General features: G+C 39.5%; 1 protein-coding gene across 3 annotated transcripts in view; it reads left to right on the forward strand.

Annotated features, from left to right (window-relative positions):
• The window catches only part of itga7 (integrin, alpha 7), a 62,495-nt gene that overhangs the window by 16,974 nt on the left and 26,407 nt on the right, over positions 1-19,114 (forward strand). For all 3 annotated transcript variants that reach the window (XM_073875796.1, XM_073875797.1, XM_073875798.1), the window contains exons 2-8: positions 5,238-5,358; positions 5,606-5,686; positions 10,341-10,596; positions 12,234-12,335; positions 15,554-15,761; positions 15,848-16,041; positions 16,208-16,296. In XM_073875796.1, coding sequence (XP_073731897.1) covers positions 5,238-5,358; positions 5,606-5,686; positions 10,341-10,596; positions 12,234-12,335; positions 15,554-15,761; positions 15,848-16,041; positions 16,208-16,296 — 1,051 coding nt within the window. The remainder of the gene's footprint in view (positions 1-5,237; positions 5,359-5,605; positions 5,687-10,340; positions 10,597-12,233; positions 12,336-15,553; positions 15,762-15,847; positions 16,042-16,207; positions 16,297-19,114) is intronic.

Genomic DNA, 19,114 nt, shown 5'->3' on the forward strand with positions numbered 1-19,114 from the left:
TGGAGTAAGCAGCATGGAAATGATTCTCTTCTCTGTCTGCTCTGCTCTCATCTGGCAGAGTTGTCGAGCCATTTATTTTTTGTAGGTGATTAGCAGTTTTAAAATGTATGCATTACAACTGGTAGCCAGTGTAAAGATGCCAAAATTGCGCTTATGTGATCATACTTCTTAGATCAAGTAAGCATTCTTGCAGCGGCGTTTGAACCAGCTGAAGCTTGTTTACTATATTTGCATGACAACCCCTGAGTAATGAGTTAAAGTAGTCTATTCTTGAGGTCATAAATGCGTTGATAAGCTTCTCAGCATCTGATGCAGTCAGCATATGGTGTATATTGAGATATTTCTAAGATGAATCAAATTCCAAAAGAGATCAGATGTGCTTTACAAATTGCCAAATTAAGATGATGTCAGCAGTCTCCAAGTTAACAAGTGTAGCAGAGTTATGTATAATCCAGGTTGCTCATTGGCTGGTGCTTTATAACCACGTTTGCTTATTGGCTGGGGCATGTTCAAATTCAAACCAGTGTGTAATGTTTTGCTATGGTTTCTGGGTTGAAAATCATGTTTCCTGGAAACGGCGTGCACCAGGGTTTGAGATGTTTTCTCTTTGGTAGGTGTGCCAGAACTGCAGTCCAATCAGCACCAACATGTAAATAAACTACGCGGTACTAAAGAGACAGCTTGCACATTGGGTCTAATTTGGGATGTTCGCTTTCATTCTGAATGGCAAGGGCAATGACTGTAACATCAAGTGCATTTTACAGTATTAAATACATATTTGTAACGATTTCATCAGGCTCTAGAAACATTTAAAAAAGAACCGAAGAATGGTCTGCTCAGCTACCGTAGTTGCAACTCTTGTGCCATCAAGGGCTTATTATAGGGGATATAAGAACTTGAATGGCTATGTGTCTGCGATGCGTCATTCAGTGGTACAACCCCTTTTTGTGGAATCGCTTTTTGTGAATTAGCGGTAGGTGTTGTAGCTGCATACTTTAAATTTGTTTAAAAATGCAGTATGCTAATACTATCATATCTGTTACTGTCAGGATAGTGTTTTGTTAGTTCATTTTCTGACTGCTGTGGATTGTTGTGCTAGCAACAGTTTATATGTAGATTTCCGGGGGATTTTACAGAAATCGTGGGTTTCTGTAATTGTTTTATACAGGCAGAACAAAAACCTTCTGATGTGACTGCACTGCTGTTTTAATTGGTCTCATCTCTTTTTGTTTTGTTATTTGAATAAGAGTCGCACTGCCAATGATTTTCCAGAATCTGTGCATGCATTCACACACATGCCGTAATGATCCCCTAAAGACATGTGACGTATTTAAAGACCCTCATTTATGCTTCGGTCCAGTTTGTAGATATTTCTCATCATAAATGTTTATCTGCATTCACATTTCCCACATCAAAGAGTTGAACAATAACTTCTTGTTGTGATGGTACGCCCCTTACGTCACTGTTTCTGCCTTTTAGGGACACAGACACGGTCCGTAAATGTTACAGCAATGTTAGTTGGTCCCCTTAACGGTAGCAATCTCAGAACATTTACAGAGCTTGATTGTGTTCACACAGAAGCCTTTCTGCCAATTGTATGGAAATTTGTAGGGAAGAAGGTGCTGTGTGAATGGGGTTTGGTGGCTGTGGTTAGATGCATAGAGTAACTATTTCCTCTTGGTTGTTTAGCTATGAAATTGTAGGCTCCTTCATACTGAAGGCCTGGGAATCATGGTTGAATAGCAAAGGACCGCCCACTGAGACTTAAAGCAACCAATAACATTTTGCTTTGTGCTGCGTCATGTTAAGGGTGTACTCACACTATCCAAACCAAACCACACTCGGGTGCGTTTGACCCCCAAAGCCTGGTTCATTTGACAAGTGTGATCGCTCTGTACTGCGCTCGGGCGCGGATTGGTTAAGGGCGCACTCACACTATCCAAACTTAACAGCGCTCGGGCACGTTTGACCCCCAATGCCTGGTTTGTTTGACTAGTGTGATCGCGCGGATTGGTTAATCGCGCCGCAGCCAGGTTGCAGAGGTGGGCCGAATTGCGGTTCACTTGGGCTCAGGCGCGGAAGTCTGTGGTGTGAGCGCAATCGCACCTGAGGGCGCTTCAAAAGGTGAAGACGTCAGTTGCACGACCACTCACCTTCATCGGCCTCCGTAAAAACCTTTTGAGCAGCAGGGTTACGTGAATCAACTAAGCAATATGATGACATGTGAGAGGGCTGTCTGTAATCGCGCACCAAACGACTCTGAATAAAAAACACAGACTTATCATTACGATTGGTTCCAGTATTAAGAGATCATTTTACTTCCTGCTTTTTTCAAAACAATCGCATCTTAACTCTTTCAGCGCCATTGACGAGATACCTCGTCAATTAAGAGAAAACGCTTCCCCGCCAATGACGAGATTTTCTGTCTTTCCGAAATACCGCTATTATCCACCAGGTGGCGCCCTTCCGCAACTTTTTAAACCCGGAAGTATTGCCCTATGGCAAGCGGCTGCATGTCCGTGTCTGTTTTAAAGATCGCTCTGAATGGGATCTCTTTGAAAAGTTGCAGAAACCTACCCATATTTAAAAGCTGATTACAAAAGAAACACTACAGGTAGGATGAAACGGTTTTTTTTGTTTGAAAGCAGAGGGTCTGTTCTTTCATTTGGTATATTGTATGTTTATATATTTAAAGAAGAACATTTTCTGGAAGGCATTAAACTTTGGTGAAAATCATGAAAAACGCTGGCACTGGCTGGCAACTTTTTAAAAAAACGCTGGCGGTGAAAGAGTTAATGACGAAAGCGTGCCCGAGCTATGATCAATAAAAGTACAGTGTGAGTGCGTACATCTGGGGGAGTAGGGAGGGGTGACATTGCGCTGGGGCATGGTTTGGTTTGGATAATGTGAGTGCGCCCTAAGAGGTGGACTGAAGCGCGGTTCACTTGGGCTCAGGTGTGGAAGGCTGTGGTGTGAGTGCAATCGCGCCTGAGCGCAATTCAAAATGTAAAGACGTTAATTTCGCGACCACTCACCTTCATTGGCCTCCGTAAAAACCTTTTGATGCGCGCAGCAGGGTTACGTGAATCAACTAAGCAATATGATGATATGTGAAAGGGGTGTCTGTAATCGCGCACCAAACGACTCTGAATAAAAAACACAGACTTATCATTACGATTGGTTCCAGTATTAAGAGATCATTTTACTTCCTGCTTTTTTCAAAACAATTGCATCTTAATGACGAAAGCGTGCCTGAGCTATGATCAATAAAAGTACAGTGTGAGTGCGTACATCTGGGGGAGTAGGGTGACATTGCGCTGGGGCATGGTTTGGTTTGGTTTGGATAATGTGAGTGCGCCCTTAGAGCCATGGAGATGTCTCCACAATAACACACTGTGTGCAACCATCATTCATGGATAGGGCCGGAGTGGGACTCATTTTCAGCACTGGAGTTTCATACCTTAGACCGGTCCACTTTAGTTTACGACTGACTATATTAAAGCAACACTATGTAGTTTTTTTACCTTTAAATAATGTCTCTAAAATTATTTCAGTGATAGAACATCTTTTAACTGGACAAATTGTACTGTTGCTGCAACCTGAGCAGCCTCCTAGCTGCTACAAGCACACTCTGAAAGTGGCGGTGGAGGGTAGGAAACACAGCCCCACCCCTCCCCCTGCCTGCAGAAGAGTGTCTGATACCAGGCACTGTTGTGCTTTTCAACCACATGGGGGAGCTGTAAGTCATTTTTACATGGAAACTACATAGTGTTGCTTTAAAATAATAAAATTAAATCCTCAGTAGCCTACACAATTTTCAGTAGTGAACTGTTCTTTGCAGCCTTGCAATTTATTGTATTTCTCAAATATATCCTTTTCAATTCAGTGCAAATACAGTCGCCTAAACAATTATGATTTTTACCATAATCGTGCAGCCCTACCATAAGGTTTTTAATATTATTCAAATAAATTTATTCAAAAACTACTGAAAGGAAACAAATATGTTTGTCCCCTATATTTCAATTTTTAAAAAATGATGGGTCTTGAGATTACCTGTTGGGTTGAAAAAGTTTGGAAACCACTGATATACAATACACAAGCAAGATTTATCAAGTAGGCTATGCAGGGGAAACAGATGGAAAAATAAAAATCCTTGTACTCTTGTATGATGATGTACATTGTAAGGTAGGCCTACCTTGTGTCAAAAAATAACAAATATGTAATGAACTATTAAAATGTTATTTTACTTGACAAACATCATATTCATACTTTTTTCAATAAACTGATGAGTTTTGCATCAAATAGATTTTTGTTAATCTTGCAATGGACGTTACTGTTCCATCTATGATTTAGATTTAAAAAAATTACGATTTGCAGATCACTTTCCTTTAGAGGCCATTCTTATCAAGTCCCGCTTACACAGTTCTGTAACTCCATTTCCGAGCACCTTCTTTCTTAAAAATCATATTAAGATTTTATTTCACCAGACCATTTTGTGTAACTATTTAAGTACATGTAGGCACATACAAACTGACCTATTGTTCTTAAATTTTGGTTGATTAATTGCTGAGTGACACTAAAAAATCGAATGGGAGTGTTACTCTGTTACCGCGTGATCTTCCCCATTGTTATTTTATTATTATGCATTATATTATTGCGTGATGTGTGATTTGAGACCCTGTGGGTGATTAGGCCTTTATAAAATTTTGTAATTTCACTAGTTCGCCTGCGCATTCAATCTTGATGATTAATTGTAAACGAACTTGGCTTGCTGTTTTCGAAGGGATCTCTGAACCTGAACCTTCAGAAAGATTGAACCTGAGGCTTTGAGGCCCAAGTTCAACCTGCACAGAGTAAGAAAGAGAACTTTGAAGGAGGAGATAAGGAGGAGAAGGGGTGCCAGAAGAATTGCAGTCAAATCCAGAGACCTGGAGGTTGCCTTATATATGCTCTAAATGATAAATTGACAGACCTGAATGTTTAGACTCCTCCTATAACGTTTAGAACTACATTTATAATAAAGAATTTAGTTTTTATATTTTCTGTTTCAGGCTGATCCACACATTCAACTGTGATGATGTGATTGGTTACATGTTTGTGACGTACTTTAGGAAACCGAGGCGATTTGACTGTCTTTGGAAAATTCCAATTTTCTATAACGTACTCTGCAATGGTGTTGGCTGTCAAAAGCCAGATAGCATGATTAAACTGAAGCTCTTTTAATCTCTCTTTTTCAGGATATTAGTGGGAGCACCTCAGGCACGAGGGACAGGACCTTTGCATGGGAGCCGCCCTGGTGCCCTGTATCGCTGCCCGGTCACACAAGAGAAGTGTAAACGAGTGGACATTGACGGGAATGTGAGATTGGCCATTCTGGATAAAAGAAAGAGAAATTCCCTCATCATTTATGTATCCTCAGATGTTTGCCATTACGCCAAAACATCATTAAAGTAATCCATTTAGTAAAGTCAATTTAGTCAATAACTGAATGAATAAATGATGAGACGACTTTCCTGTTTGTGTGATTATTTTAGGCAAAAAGAGGTTTAGATATTAACTGTACACAACACTTGCACAACATAATTACAGGATTGTGTTTTCTTAAGTGAGTCTGGAGCGAGAGAACAAACACAACCAGTGGTTGGGTGTCACAGTTAAAAGCCAGGGCATTGGTGGAAAAGTGGTGGTGAGTATGTTTCTCTTTATGTAAATATGTAAACAGTTAACACCAATGAAATAATTAAGCTACATATATACTGTAGCTACATACTAACTTAGCCCTAGACTTGAAGATTTTGTATTGTGTAAATTTTATTCATATGAAATATAGTAAAATATTTCACCTTAATTAAGGTGTCAAAAGTTTTGTTATTCCATCGATGTGAAACGATAAATGAGGGCATTGACAGCATGAAGTACATCAGCATTCAAAACTTTATGATCATCTTCCTGACAGCTTTTTTTAAGAGAGGACTACTTTTTTATGTATTTGATGATGAATCATGGTCTACAGATGTATCAAAAAGCAAAGAGAGCTTCAGAGCTCAAATTTTTCAGGTCTCCATCTTGTGCCACCTCCACACTCATTGATCTATAATAAGAAAATGGATTGCGCAAACATTTTGTTGAATTAATATCAAGTTATCAAATTTTTATCTAAAACAGTGCCTTACCAATCTCTTTATTTTTAGTCTCAGCATCTTTAATCTTCCTGCGTTCTCACAACACAAACGTCCTAAGCTTGTAAATTGTTTTTTATTAAATGTATACATTTTCTCTGCATATTAAACAGTGAGTGAGTTACATTTATCGAACATATCAGATCAGATGTGCTTGTTCTTAAATCTAATGTAAGATTTCTTTAAGTACTCATACAACAAATTTCTTCTTGTACAGTAATTTACCAGTAATGCAATGATGTTATGTTTTTGTTATTACAGTAACTTATAAACACTTTAGACCTATTTAGAAACAGTTAAAATATCGTTTTTAATGTTGGTTGATATAACATTTGATTTAGATTATAAGCTGATCTTTCATTTTTAATTTTCTGGGTATTATGTGTATACGTAATGTAAACATGTATAAATACATTGTGTCTTTTAGTAAAGCTGCTTTGCGACGGTGTATACTGTGAAAAGCGCTATACAAATGAATGTGAATTCAACAATATATACTTAATTCCTATACAAACTGCTATGCTTGTAAAAACCCATTTTAGTGGATGCTGGTCAATAAAAAAAACCTTTACAACTTATTTAGAGAAAAAATACTGACTGCATACAGTATGTTTTAAATTTAATTAAACTTTATTGTCATGTATATACACCTGTGCATTTACAACAGTAGGCAGCAGACACACTTACCTAAATGATTAACCATAAACATTGCATGTAACATCAGAAGTAACAAATTACATACACGTATCCTAAAAATGAATCTTCTGCGACTGATTCACTGTAAAAGGTCATGATTGTGAATGTTACTGACGCCCTCTGTCACTTGAGCTCAAACGGTTCTGGTGGCTTTATCTCCTACTGTTACTTTAGCGTTCTACATGAAATCTATTCATTTATATTTATCAGTAATTATGCTACATGATTTCAAAGTCTAGCAGTTAAAACTGAGACACACACAGCCCACAAGTCTGCCTTTCTCTCCCTAAGAATGAAACATTTTTACAATTAGTACATTTGAAAGATGTAAAATCTAGTAGATTTTAATAATTACATTTATTTCCTATCACAAATTAAATTATGTAGATGTAATCAAAAATCCTAAAGCAAAGCAAAAGTCAATATTGGTGAAGTCCACTGAAAAATGTAGATACACTCTAAAAAAACAAACGGTGCTATATAGCACCAAAACTATTGATTTGAATCGTAACCATAGAAGAACCGTTTTTAGTGCCATATAGCACCGGTGAAGAACCGGTGAAGCACCTGTGTAGAACCATATAGGTGCCATATAGCACCACTATAGCACCACATTTGGTTCTACATAGCACTATATGGTTCTACACAGGTGCTTCACCGGTGCTATATGGCACTAAAAACGGTTCTTCTATGATTACGAGCAAAGAACCACTTTTGGTGCTATATAGCACCGTTTGTTTTTAGAGTGTACAGTATATCATCAAAGATCATAAGCAATGCAATAGAAGTCCTAAGTGAAGTCTATTAAAAAAGGAAATATAATCAAAAATAGATGTAGCAGCATAATATTTTGTGAATATTATTTAACTAAAGAAATTAAATTCAGCACTAAAGTGAATTGAATTTATATTAGACCATCAATTATCAATGATAAACAAAGCAATTGTACACACCTTATTTTATTGAACATTTATTTGTCAAATTTGTAAACAAGGTGACATAAGCCCTAATAGTTTTTTTTCCAATCAAGTTGTTGTGTTCAAACCAATGTCTGCATTTGATTTCTGTTTTTGCAATACCTAAGACTGACAGGTAAGGGATAATGTAGAGGCAGCCGGTAGTTAAAGGAAATAAGCCTCGACAGTATGGCCGATAACTACCGGCTGCCTCTACATTATACAATACAATACAATACAAGTTTATTTGTATAGCACATTTAAAAACAATTTAAAATTGACCAGAGTGCTTTACAGAGACGAGAACAAAATTAGATAAAACAATTTAAAATGAAAAATAAGGTAAAACACAACAGCTAGTATCAAATAACATTAAATGCCAACGAGAAAAAGTAAGTTTTCAGGGCAGATTTAAAAATAGAGAGTGTTTGAGCAGCTTTTATGTGGGCCGGGAGACTGTTCCATAACTTCGGACCAATGACCGCGAAAGACCGATCACCCCTGTTTTTAAGCCTAGTTCTAGGGACAAACAATAAATCAGAATGTCCAGATCTAAGAGCTCTAGACTGAGATGGCCGGTGCAGAAGTTCTGATAAGTACTGTGGTGCCTGGTTCCTCAAAGACTTATAAACAAAAAGCAAAACTTTAAAATCAATCCTGTACTTGACAGGTAACCAATGAAGCGAAATTAAAACTGGTGTTATGTGTTCGCTTTTACGCTTTCCTTTTAGGAGCCGGGCGGCAGCATTTTGAACAAGCTGTAATCGTGAAATGCAAGACTGAGAGGCACCAATGTACAGAGAGTTGCAATAATCAAGACGGGACGATATAAATGCATGCATAACAGTTTCAAGGTTCTTATCAGTCAGAAAGGGTTTAACTTTTGCTATGAGGCGCAGATGATAGAAACAAGACTTTACCACAGCACCTATCTGCTTATCAAGCTTAAGGCTGTTATCAAGCAAAAAACCCAGATTCCTCACACAACTGGCTTTTTGAGGTAACAGAGTGTCAAGTTCAACATCAGGAGAGCTGTGATCATTTGAACCAAACAAAATGATTTCAGACTTGCTCTCATTAAGACATAAGAAATTACTAGCGAGCCAAAGTTTCAGTTCATCTAAACACTCTAGTATAGACTTAAAAGCAAGTTTGTCATCACGCTTTATAGGCAAATAGATTTGTGTATCATCAGCATATAAATGAAAAGATACTCCATGTATAGATAGAATAGAACCCAAAGGTAACATATAGAGATTGAACAGTACCGGGCCGAGAATAGATCCCTGTGGGACACCAGAGCTTAACTTTTTAACAGAAGAAGAATGGTGCCCAAGGGAGACCGAGTAACTTCTATTAGATAAATAAGAGCGAAACCACTGGAGGACCATACCCCGAAAACCCACACATGCTTCAAGACGCGTTAATAAAATGTTATGATCCACCAGGTCAAATGCTGAGCTGAGGTCTAGTAAGACCAAAGCTACAGACTGCCCAGTGTCAGTGGAGAGCAAAATGTTGTTCATAACTCTTAAGAGAGCTGATTCTGTGCTGTGGTGAGCTTTAAAACCAGATTGAAATTTCTCATGTATATTGTTAGCATTTAAAAAAGGCAAAAGTTGGTTCAAAACCACTTTTTCTAAAATTTTTGAAATAAAAGGTAAATTAGAAATTGGGCGAAAATTACTCAAAATTGAAGGATTCAGATTAGATTTTTTCAGAAGAGGGGAAACAGAGGCATGTTTGAGGCTGTCAGGTACAACCCCAGCGGAAAGACATTTGTTAATGACAGTCAACAAATCTGGGCCGATAGTTGAAAAAACTTGCCTAAGAAAGCTAGTGGGGATCACATCCTGAGGACAGCCGCTTATTACACGGCTACTTGCTACATAAGAAAAAAAACTGGACATGAATATGAATTTGAAACATTTTATTGGCATATTTGTTTTAAATTAACATTTTTATCCTTCAGCGAAACTTTGCACAGATGCATAAAATGATCGTAATACCTTATTAAGATCCTCTGCTTCATACTTGTCTGTCTCCATTTTTTTCTCTTTTAGCCAGTCTTTGAGAAGTTTTAATGCCCATTCTGTATTTTTTTATGTGTTGGCTTCGTAGCTGTCATGCTCTATTTTGTCAAGTTCAGTCTCAGTAAGCTCTCTGTGTCTTGTCATTTTTCATTCTTCTATACACTGTTTAAATGTTTAGTTTTGTCCGTACATGTTAAAATGAATGTCAAAATTTTCCATTCTTAATTGTGGTTGTCCAGTGCTTGTCACAAGATGGCGCCAAACAGTAATCTTTGTTGGCGCGGAGGGATTTAAAACATACAAGTAGTACCGGCTATGCGTTATTACTTTGGAGCGATTATTATTTGAAAAGAACGAACCTGCAAATGTCTCAACTGACCAATCAGAATCAAGCATTACAGAGAGCCATGTAATAAGATGCTATATTTAATGGCTGAATGAGAGCATGATATGTGCGTTCTGATGTCATCATCCAGACGTGCGCTCACCTCTATGAGCTCAGGCAACACGTCAACCAGACGTTTGAGACACGTGACCCCATTGGACGATGTTATGTGCTGAGTGAGGATCTAACTGAGAGAGATGATCTGGATGGAGGAGAGTGGAAGCTCTGCGAGGGTCGTCTACAAGGACATGATGAGTTTGGATTTTGCCAGCAGGGAGTTTCTGTTAGTTTTACACCTGACAACAACTACATCCTGTTTGGAGCTCCGGGTACCTACAACTGGAAAGGTATGAAGGTATTAAATCATGACTGAATGAAATAATTAAATTGAATCAGGTATAAATAGTCATCCCTTGTAAGGGTAAGGGGGCATGCACACCAAAGCTTTTACGCTCGCGGCCAGCGCATGTTTTTAATTGTTTCCAATAGAAGCGCAGCGTTTTTAAAAAAGCCCACAGCTAGCAGTTTTTTTCTGGCTGAAAGTGATTAAACTTTGGGTGAAAAGCTCCGCTCTTCAGTGTCAGTTCTCACACGGTCGTCCAATCACAGTGGAGGAGGGGCGGGACAAATATCACAACAACTCACAGCTCAAGTATCAACGCTACCAACGCGCTCAGCTGAAGAAAGTTGGCGCTCAGCTGAAAAAACAGCTGGCATTCGGCGCCCTCCAGGCATTTTCAGGCGCATTTAAAACCTTTGGTGTGTCCCGCCCCTAATGGAGCTTAAATAGAATTAAAATGGAAATACATATTTACAGCAGATTTAAAGGCACTGTGCGTGATTTTAAAAAATGCTAACTTTAGCCTACTAGCACTGAAATGACGAACCCACCCTCCATTCAAATCGGCATCCAAAGTCACGCCTCCTCCAAAAGCCCATTTACTGTATGTCTCATTCACCAGTGAGAAACTTTGCTGTACAAAATGAATAACATTACCAAAATAACAAATATAAACAACTGTTTTAAATCAAAATTAGATACAGCATGTTTTCGGTTGTGTAGATGTAGTAGTTTGCTGTTAATTTTGAAAACATAAATATACGCTAATTCATAAAGTAACACTACATAAGCAACACATTGTTTCATCAAAGTGATCTGAATCCATCTAAATAAAACCATAATGCGTACCTGCCTTTCCAAAAGAAACACCGCAACATCCCTTTCAGACCCTTTGCCTTCCATCTTGAAGAAAAGCAGTAAAGTTACCGATATTAATTCAGGTTTTTGCTCTTTGCTAATCCAGACGGTTTTTGTCGTTGTTGTTTCAAAAAATTTCTTTTGATATAACAGGTGCCACTTGTCAATTCAGCAGGAAAGTTTGTTTGTCTGCCATTCTCTGTTTACCTAGCTGACATGAACGTGCTGAGGACGTATAATGTCTGTGTGAACAGGGTTCGCAGTGGCATGCAAAACACATTTACAGAAGAGGAGCAAAAATTGCATGCATCCAATTATTGCATTCGGTCCAAGGACAATAATTATATTAAATATTAATTATTAATATATTAATTAAAATACATATTATGGTCCTATACCTTTCACAGAGGACATATTTTTTTTAAGTAAAAATACATTTTACAAAAAATACATAGACAACTTCACATAATGGTTGCTATCAGGATATAAGGAAACTTTTAAACAACATGCCTAAAGATGTTTCTGAATCAAATCAGCTACACTGCCTTTAACTTTACAAAATAAAGTCATTGGATCACTTGTATTGTATTAGATCTGCTCGACGTTAATGGTAGAACTGTATGTAAGAATGTTTTAATACATAAACCTGGCATCAACGTGCCACCTTTGAATGTATTATAATACAATAAAAACATACAGGGTGTCTATATGCAGTACTAAAAACTATAAAAAATATAGTTGAAAATGTCTTGACCTTTATCTTTCTGTTTGTGTCTCACAATTCAGGGCTGTTGTTCATGGCCAGTCCTGTAGAGGATTCTCTCGTCTACAAAACTCTGGAACCATCCAAAAGCTCAACTGAGGATGTAGCTCGTAACAGCTACTTGGGTTTGTACACAAAAAAACATTACTTATAACTCAGCAATATCCATGTTCCCTTTCATTTGGTCACTCCGACGTCATGTTGGTGACCAACGAATTGGAAACTCGCTTAGAGAGACCAATATGCTTTGTGTATCTAGACAGAGCCAATAAATATTGGCATACACATTTCTGACCAAGAAGTGTGATCTAGAAAGAGAGAACTCTTGTCCAAGAGACAAGATTGGCATTATGGCATTGCAGTGGTGGTTCCCCTATCAAGTCACCCCTGCGTGCTTCAGTGTCACAAAAGAGCTTTTCTCTAAAAGAGCCTGCATGCGCCTTGCCCCGATGCTTTTCCGTAAGTGCATGAGGAGTTAACTAGGTCATGACGGCACTTCTTACTGCCAAAATAGACCAGGATACTAACCACCACCGACGCGGGTGCTATGGGTGGCTCAGAGCCGACCCATCCTCCCTCTCCTCTGTCGCCAGTGGACTCGACCGGACGTCCAGAGCCTTTACTCATATGATCTCTGAGAGCCTGGCTAGAGCTATCCAGCCCGTCATGTTGGCCCATTTGCACCATTAGATTCGGCTATGCGATTCAGTTCGTCTGGCGTCCCCCCAAGTTCTTTGGCATCAACTTCACTACGGCCCTGTCCCAAATGGCGCACTTCATGTGGACTTTCGGTCTCGTGGCCTTAAATTGCGCATTCTCGCTTAGTCTACGAGTCCGTAGGGTGTCCCATCTGTCATTTTTATGCTTTGAAGTATGCTCATCAGCGCCCCCTTGATGCGGTCTTCAGCAAAGCCCGCACTGCAGCAGGCTTCGCGCACTTTACCAACCCAGAAGTCCTTGCGAAAGGGCAATCAGACCAATCAGACGATGGAAGGGAGGAGTTCACACTGACGGGGAACTTCTCTACCTATTTCCGGTGTGATGCTCGAGTCTGTCCCAAAATACGACTCCGGTGCACCCACGTGGACTCGCATCAAGGGTCCCTAATGTCTGGACTACGTGATGTCATCAAAGTGTGGACTCTGAGGAGGACCACAAGTCCGGAGTGTGCCATTTGGGACAGGGCATACGGTGAAAATAACAGGTGCCCACATCTGGTGGGCGGAGATCACAGTCCTACTGGCAAGGGGCGTGATAGAGCCAGTCCCTCCAGCCAATATGCGGTCAGGGTTTTACAGCCCCTTCATAGAATCCAAAAAAGGGATGGGTTACAACCGATCTTGGATCTGCGCTCATTGAACCGTGCACTTTACAAGATTTTGTTTAAAAGGTTGACGCAGATATGCATTTTCAATGTATCTGTCCCCAAGATTGGTTTGCAGCCATTGACCTAAAGGATGCGTACTATCATGTCTTTATTTTCGCCCGACACAGGCTATTTCTCCACTTTGCTTTCGAGGGGCAAGTATATCAGTACAAGTCTTGCCCTTCGGGTTGTCCCTCTCTTCGCGTCTCATGAAAGATACGGAGGTGACCCTTGTTCCCCTGAGAGAACACTGTGTTCACATTCTAAACTGCCTCGACCCCTATTGAGAGCAGTTATGCAATCAGAAGGACCTGGTGCTCAGGCACCTCGCCTGACTGGGTCTTCGGGTCAACTGGGAGAAGAGCAAACTCTGCTCCATGCAGAAGATCTCTTATTTCAGTATGATGTTGAACTCTATTGAACTTACGCGCCTTGCACAGGAATGTGTACCGTCAATACTGAATTGTTTGAAATTATTTCAGAGGCTCCTGGGACATATGACAGCTGCAGTGGCTGTAACACTGCTCGGTCTGCTCCATATGAGACCGCTTCAGCACTGGCTTTTTGGCTGAGTCTCGAGATGGGCATGGCACAGCGGCACACACCGGGTACAAATCATAATTATACCAGGCCGATTATAAGATAATCTAAGCCAAACATAGAACCAACTGAGGTCCTAGACCTGATTTTTATCAGATTGTTAGGAGGTAACAATCAGTGTAAAACTGGGCCGAAAATCATGTAAGCCTGGCTTTAGTTGTTTTCCACATTTTTGTGAATACAGTAGCTTTGGAGTAAAGACATAGTTCAATTTAGTTAAATTAAGATGTTTAAGCATCTTTAAAACACATGCCTTAGAAAAAGATGTTACTGGTGTGTATCTTCAGACAAATCAATGGCATTAGCTTATTTTAGGATCTGTCAGTGCAAGTTATTTTCTGTTGAGACATGCATTTTAGTCTAGTACTAGCCTTAAACCTTAAACCTCTGTTAAACCCGGGGGTAAATGAAGCAATTGCAAACAGTAAGGCATTAACAGTTAGGGTTTACCCACCCACCAACTGTGAGTGAAAGTCATCTGTGGTGGGTAATGCATATTAAAGCTGCAATCCATAACTTTTGCTTTTCTACTGTCATCGCTGTTTGAAAATAAGACAGGTTATATATACTTACTATATGTTTAGGTTTCTCAAACAAATGACATTTCCCACAAAACCTGACAGGAAGCACCATCTTGGCTGTGGCAGGAAGTACAGGGGTGGCCATCTTGGCTGTGGCAGGAAGTACAGGGGTGGCCATCTTGGCTGTGGCAGGAAGTACAGGGGTGGCTATCTTTGTTGTGGCAGGAAGCTTTAAGGCTTGAGCCAACACAGGACTGAGCACTAAGACAAGAGCAAGCAGATTCATGGGCAGAAGCAGCCTTTGATGCATACTCTTGTTCTTCTTGAACATTCATACATGGAGGTAAATAGTCTATAAAAAGGTGCAAAAAACATGCAATACACAGGCATATGAAACAGCAGTCAGTGAGTTCTTAGACTCAAAAAAACTTAAAGATAACTTCATTTGGGCAAACCAAAGAATAAGGTTGTCCATTAGGTATAATTCAATACAAGTGAGCATGCTTAACTATTTGACAAATGCAAAAGGTGTGTTTGACTTCATGTGGCACCGCAAGAACTGACAGGGAGATGACGTCAAAGTACAGCGAGAGCCAATTGAAATTACTCTATGTATGATTCCTTGAATCACTCTTTCAAAACATTGATGTCATCCACCTGTTGGGTCTTGTGCCGCCGCATGAAGTCGAACAAGCCTAAAGTAATATGACTTGACACCATCTAGTGGGGAAAACAAGGAAAGCAAGGCAAAGCAAAGCATCTTAGTGTGCAGTCCAAGAGAGAAAAAGGCAAGATCATATACAGTGACTGTGCATATACAAGAATGAGCTCTGCTGAACACATTTACTTTTCACAGGTTTCTCTGTGGACTCGGCCAAAAGTCTGATGAGTAAATCTGAGCTGACAATTGTTGCTGGAGCTCCTCGAGCCAATCACACAGGAGCTGTGGTTTTACTTAAGAAAGACAATGTCTACAGACTGATGCCAGATTTTATCCTATGGGGTGAAGAACTCGCCTCATCTTTTGGTTATTCTGTGGCCGTAGCTGATTTAAATAGGGATGGGTAAGACATTTTACGTGGTGCTGTGTGAAGCTACGAATTTGATGTTCTGATCTGACAGAATAATGTCATTATCTGCTGATTTATAGCTGGACAGACCTTATAGTGGGAGCACCAAATTTCTTTGATCGTAAAGCAGAGATTGGAGGTGCGGTGTATGTGTTCCTGAATCCAGCAAGTCACTGGGAAAAGGCACGGCCGATCAGACTCAACGGAACATACGACTCGATGTTTGGCATGACTATTGCCAGTATTGGAGATCTGGACCGGGATGGTTACGAAGGTAAAAACAGCATCACTCATTTTTTCTATCATAATACTGAAGTGGAATATTTGTATGTGGTCTAGTTTATGGTAGCAAATCTTAAAAAAAGCGAACTTCCTAAAAAATGGCCGATTTGAGTTGTTTCCAGAAAATTATTCTGCACCAAATGTCTTTGTTCTTACAGATTTTGCTGTCGGAGCCCCATTTGATGGAGATGGGAAAGTATTTATTTACCGCGGCTCTTCGTCTGGCATCGATACCAAACCCTCTCAAGTAAGCTCTCTATGTTACAGAAAAACGTATGTGTCGCAGTGGACTATACATCGCGCTTATTTAGAAAATTATTTCACAAAATCCAAGCCGAAGAACAGACATTTAATCTTGAAAGGCAAGTTATTCAACTAAACAATAGCAGATAGAACAGCAGGCTGAATAGATGTCCGTACATATGAAATCATTTTGACATATAAGTCGGACCTGACTTCCATTAAGTTCCAGTACTTGCCAAACTTTAAAAAGTGTGACTTATAATCCGGAAAATATGGTACTCTGGTTTATAATTTCTGTAGTTAACATCAGCATCAAAATTATTTAAATACTCTGTCAAGTTACTTGCTGTGCAAATGCCTTCAAAGAATCTTTATCTTGTTTTCAAATAGTTTCATATTTTGTGACTCTTTGTTTTAGCATCATCTGAAAAGTGGTTTGGCAGTAGGTTAGGGACTAAATCAGATGCAACCGATTTGAATGGCCGTGTTTCCCATCAAATATACGGTAGTTGACAGTGGAAAAGGTGTTTGGCATTAAATAACGGCTGTCGGGATTTACTAAAGACGTGCAGTGGATAATTACCGCTGAAAAGGTGTGCTTTAGTTATTTTTGCGACTGACCTTATTGCATATGCATTTCTAGGAGTTTACTTTTCAGAGACAACATTTATGGGAAGAGATTTTTTAAATGAATCACACAATTTGATTTACTAATGTTTGTGTGTGTGATAATACTGATATTTGCACCATTATTTAACACTGAAAAAAGCATGACTTAAATCATTTTGCGATTGAAATGGATGCAATTGTAGTTGCTAGGAGAGGCATCACAGAGATGTCTTAAAACTATTTTAAAACTAAAGGTTTGTAAACCTTCATTTTTTGTCCTCCAGTTCTATTCAGTGTAATATGACGTCATTAGCTGTGATGTCCGTGGTGCTGAACTCAAGCACATCAGGTGTTAGTAGATCACCTGCACCTGAAGAGCATCAGCTCTGCTTATTTGCAACCCAGAACTACTTTGTGCTACTCTTAGTACATTTCGCTGGTCACCATGGAAATCAGCTGTTGTGTCTGTGTTATTTAATTTGCGCCTTTTAAGTAAATAACCTGCAGATATTACCACTCCCATCTGCGCTTTTTGGAAATTGCGCTCCCGCACTTATTTGCCTCGTTTAGTAAATCTGGCCCTTAACATTTTGGGTTTTTTCCAAGACTCCTAGCCTGGTAATACCATCCTCTGCTATTTTGCTTCGCTTCATAGACAGAGTCTGGCTGGGCATAATTGACAATCGTTTTCCTTCTCGTGGGAGGGGCTTGTCTGAAGTTCAAAATCATTGGTCTAAACGTAAGCCAATCACACATAACATTTGGATATGATGTGCTTTATGCGCCGGATCAGCCGCATCGAATCTCTGCTGTAAAATACACGTATGATGTGAAAACAAACCCATCGAGCGAAATACCAGAGTTAACATGGCTATGAACGACTTTTGCAGATTATGTAAAGTAAATCGGGCCAGAGCTAGTTGAACACTATCCTTACGGTGACTTTCCACTCACGTCTAACGGGAGGAAAGCCCCTCTCTCCTCTCAAACTCTTCCGCCAGACAACCATAACCATATGTAAATTAAATCTTCCTACCTTATTTTCTGGTTAATCAGGAATGTCACCAAAGAATGCTTGCCCACGCGTCCTCCACCATTAACTGTGAACAATATAATTCCCTTCCATGATTTCTCGATCGTTGTGCACGTCAAGCTGTGCTGCACACAGTTTCTCGCTGACGATCGGTAAACTTGATAAATTAAACTTTTCCAAAAACTTGTCGGGAGTAGGGCAACAACATAATCTCCATTCAAATGTTTAACAAACACTTTTCTTGTTCGGGTTTAAGTTGGCAAGTGCCGGTTCTCCACAACAGAGCAAATAGCTTTCTGTGTCTCCATGTCCACAACAAACTACAACCGTGATTCGGCGTTTAGCGTCTACGTCACGGCTCTCAGCCCGCCCTCTGTTCGTTGATTGGACGGCCGTTTTGAGACCGGAGGAAAACGGTTTGAATGGGAGGTATCTCAGACTGAGTACAGAAGCGTAATGAAATTTAGCGGAAGTACGAAGTGTGACGTAGTCAGGCTACAAGACTCCCATCTTGTCTTCAGATTTTTAATAATACAAGTTCTTGTGATTTTAAGCTTTTTAAGTTATCAAGTTAAAATAGTATCATATTACACAAGAACACAATATTTTACTTTAAATGGAAGCAATAGTCTTAACATAAATGGCTTATAGTGCGGACGTCGTGAGCGAAATTATGCCCTTGTACCACGAACAGAGATGGAGAGGACGCAATCTCACACCAGACTACTTTGTAAAGAAAAAAAAACTCAAAAGTTCTGATCATATAATTGATTGCAGATAGTGTCTTTATCACAGAAGGACACATGATGCCAAATATACTTTGGCGGGCGGTAATATACTAATAATAAAAAGCCAATGTATGGGAAGCACTGAACAGATAGTGTGGCAAAGAGCGTATACCAGGTCTGGAGCAGAAGAGAACATCACTTGTAGGCAACAGGACAGTGGTAGAGTACATTATGGGAAATAATGCAGGATTTGTTAAGCTTACTGTACATTTAAAACTGCACATTACTGTATTTATGCTTACTGCTTACTGTACATTTAAATGTAAAGTTGGCGCTGAATAAAATAACATTAAAACTGGGTAAAGGTTAGGAATTAGTATGTGCTGATTTAGTATGACTAATGACTTTGGATGTTGTCTTGTCGGCCTGGCTAAAACTCACAAGGTGTCAGA

This window comes from Misgurnus anguillicaudatus, chromosome 14 (assembly GCF_027580225.2).
Source record: "Misgurnus anguillicaudatus chromosome 14, ASM2758022v2, whole genome shotgun sequence".
In the NCBI taxonomy this organism is placed as follows: domain Eukaryota; kingdom Metazoa; phylum Chordata; class Actinopteri; order Cypriniformes; family Cobitidae; genus Misgurnus; species Misgurnus anguillicaudatus.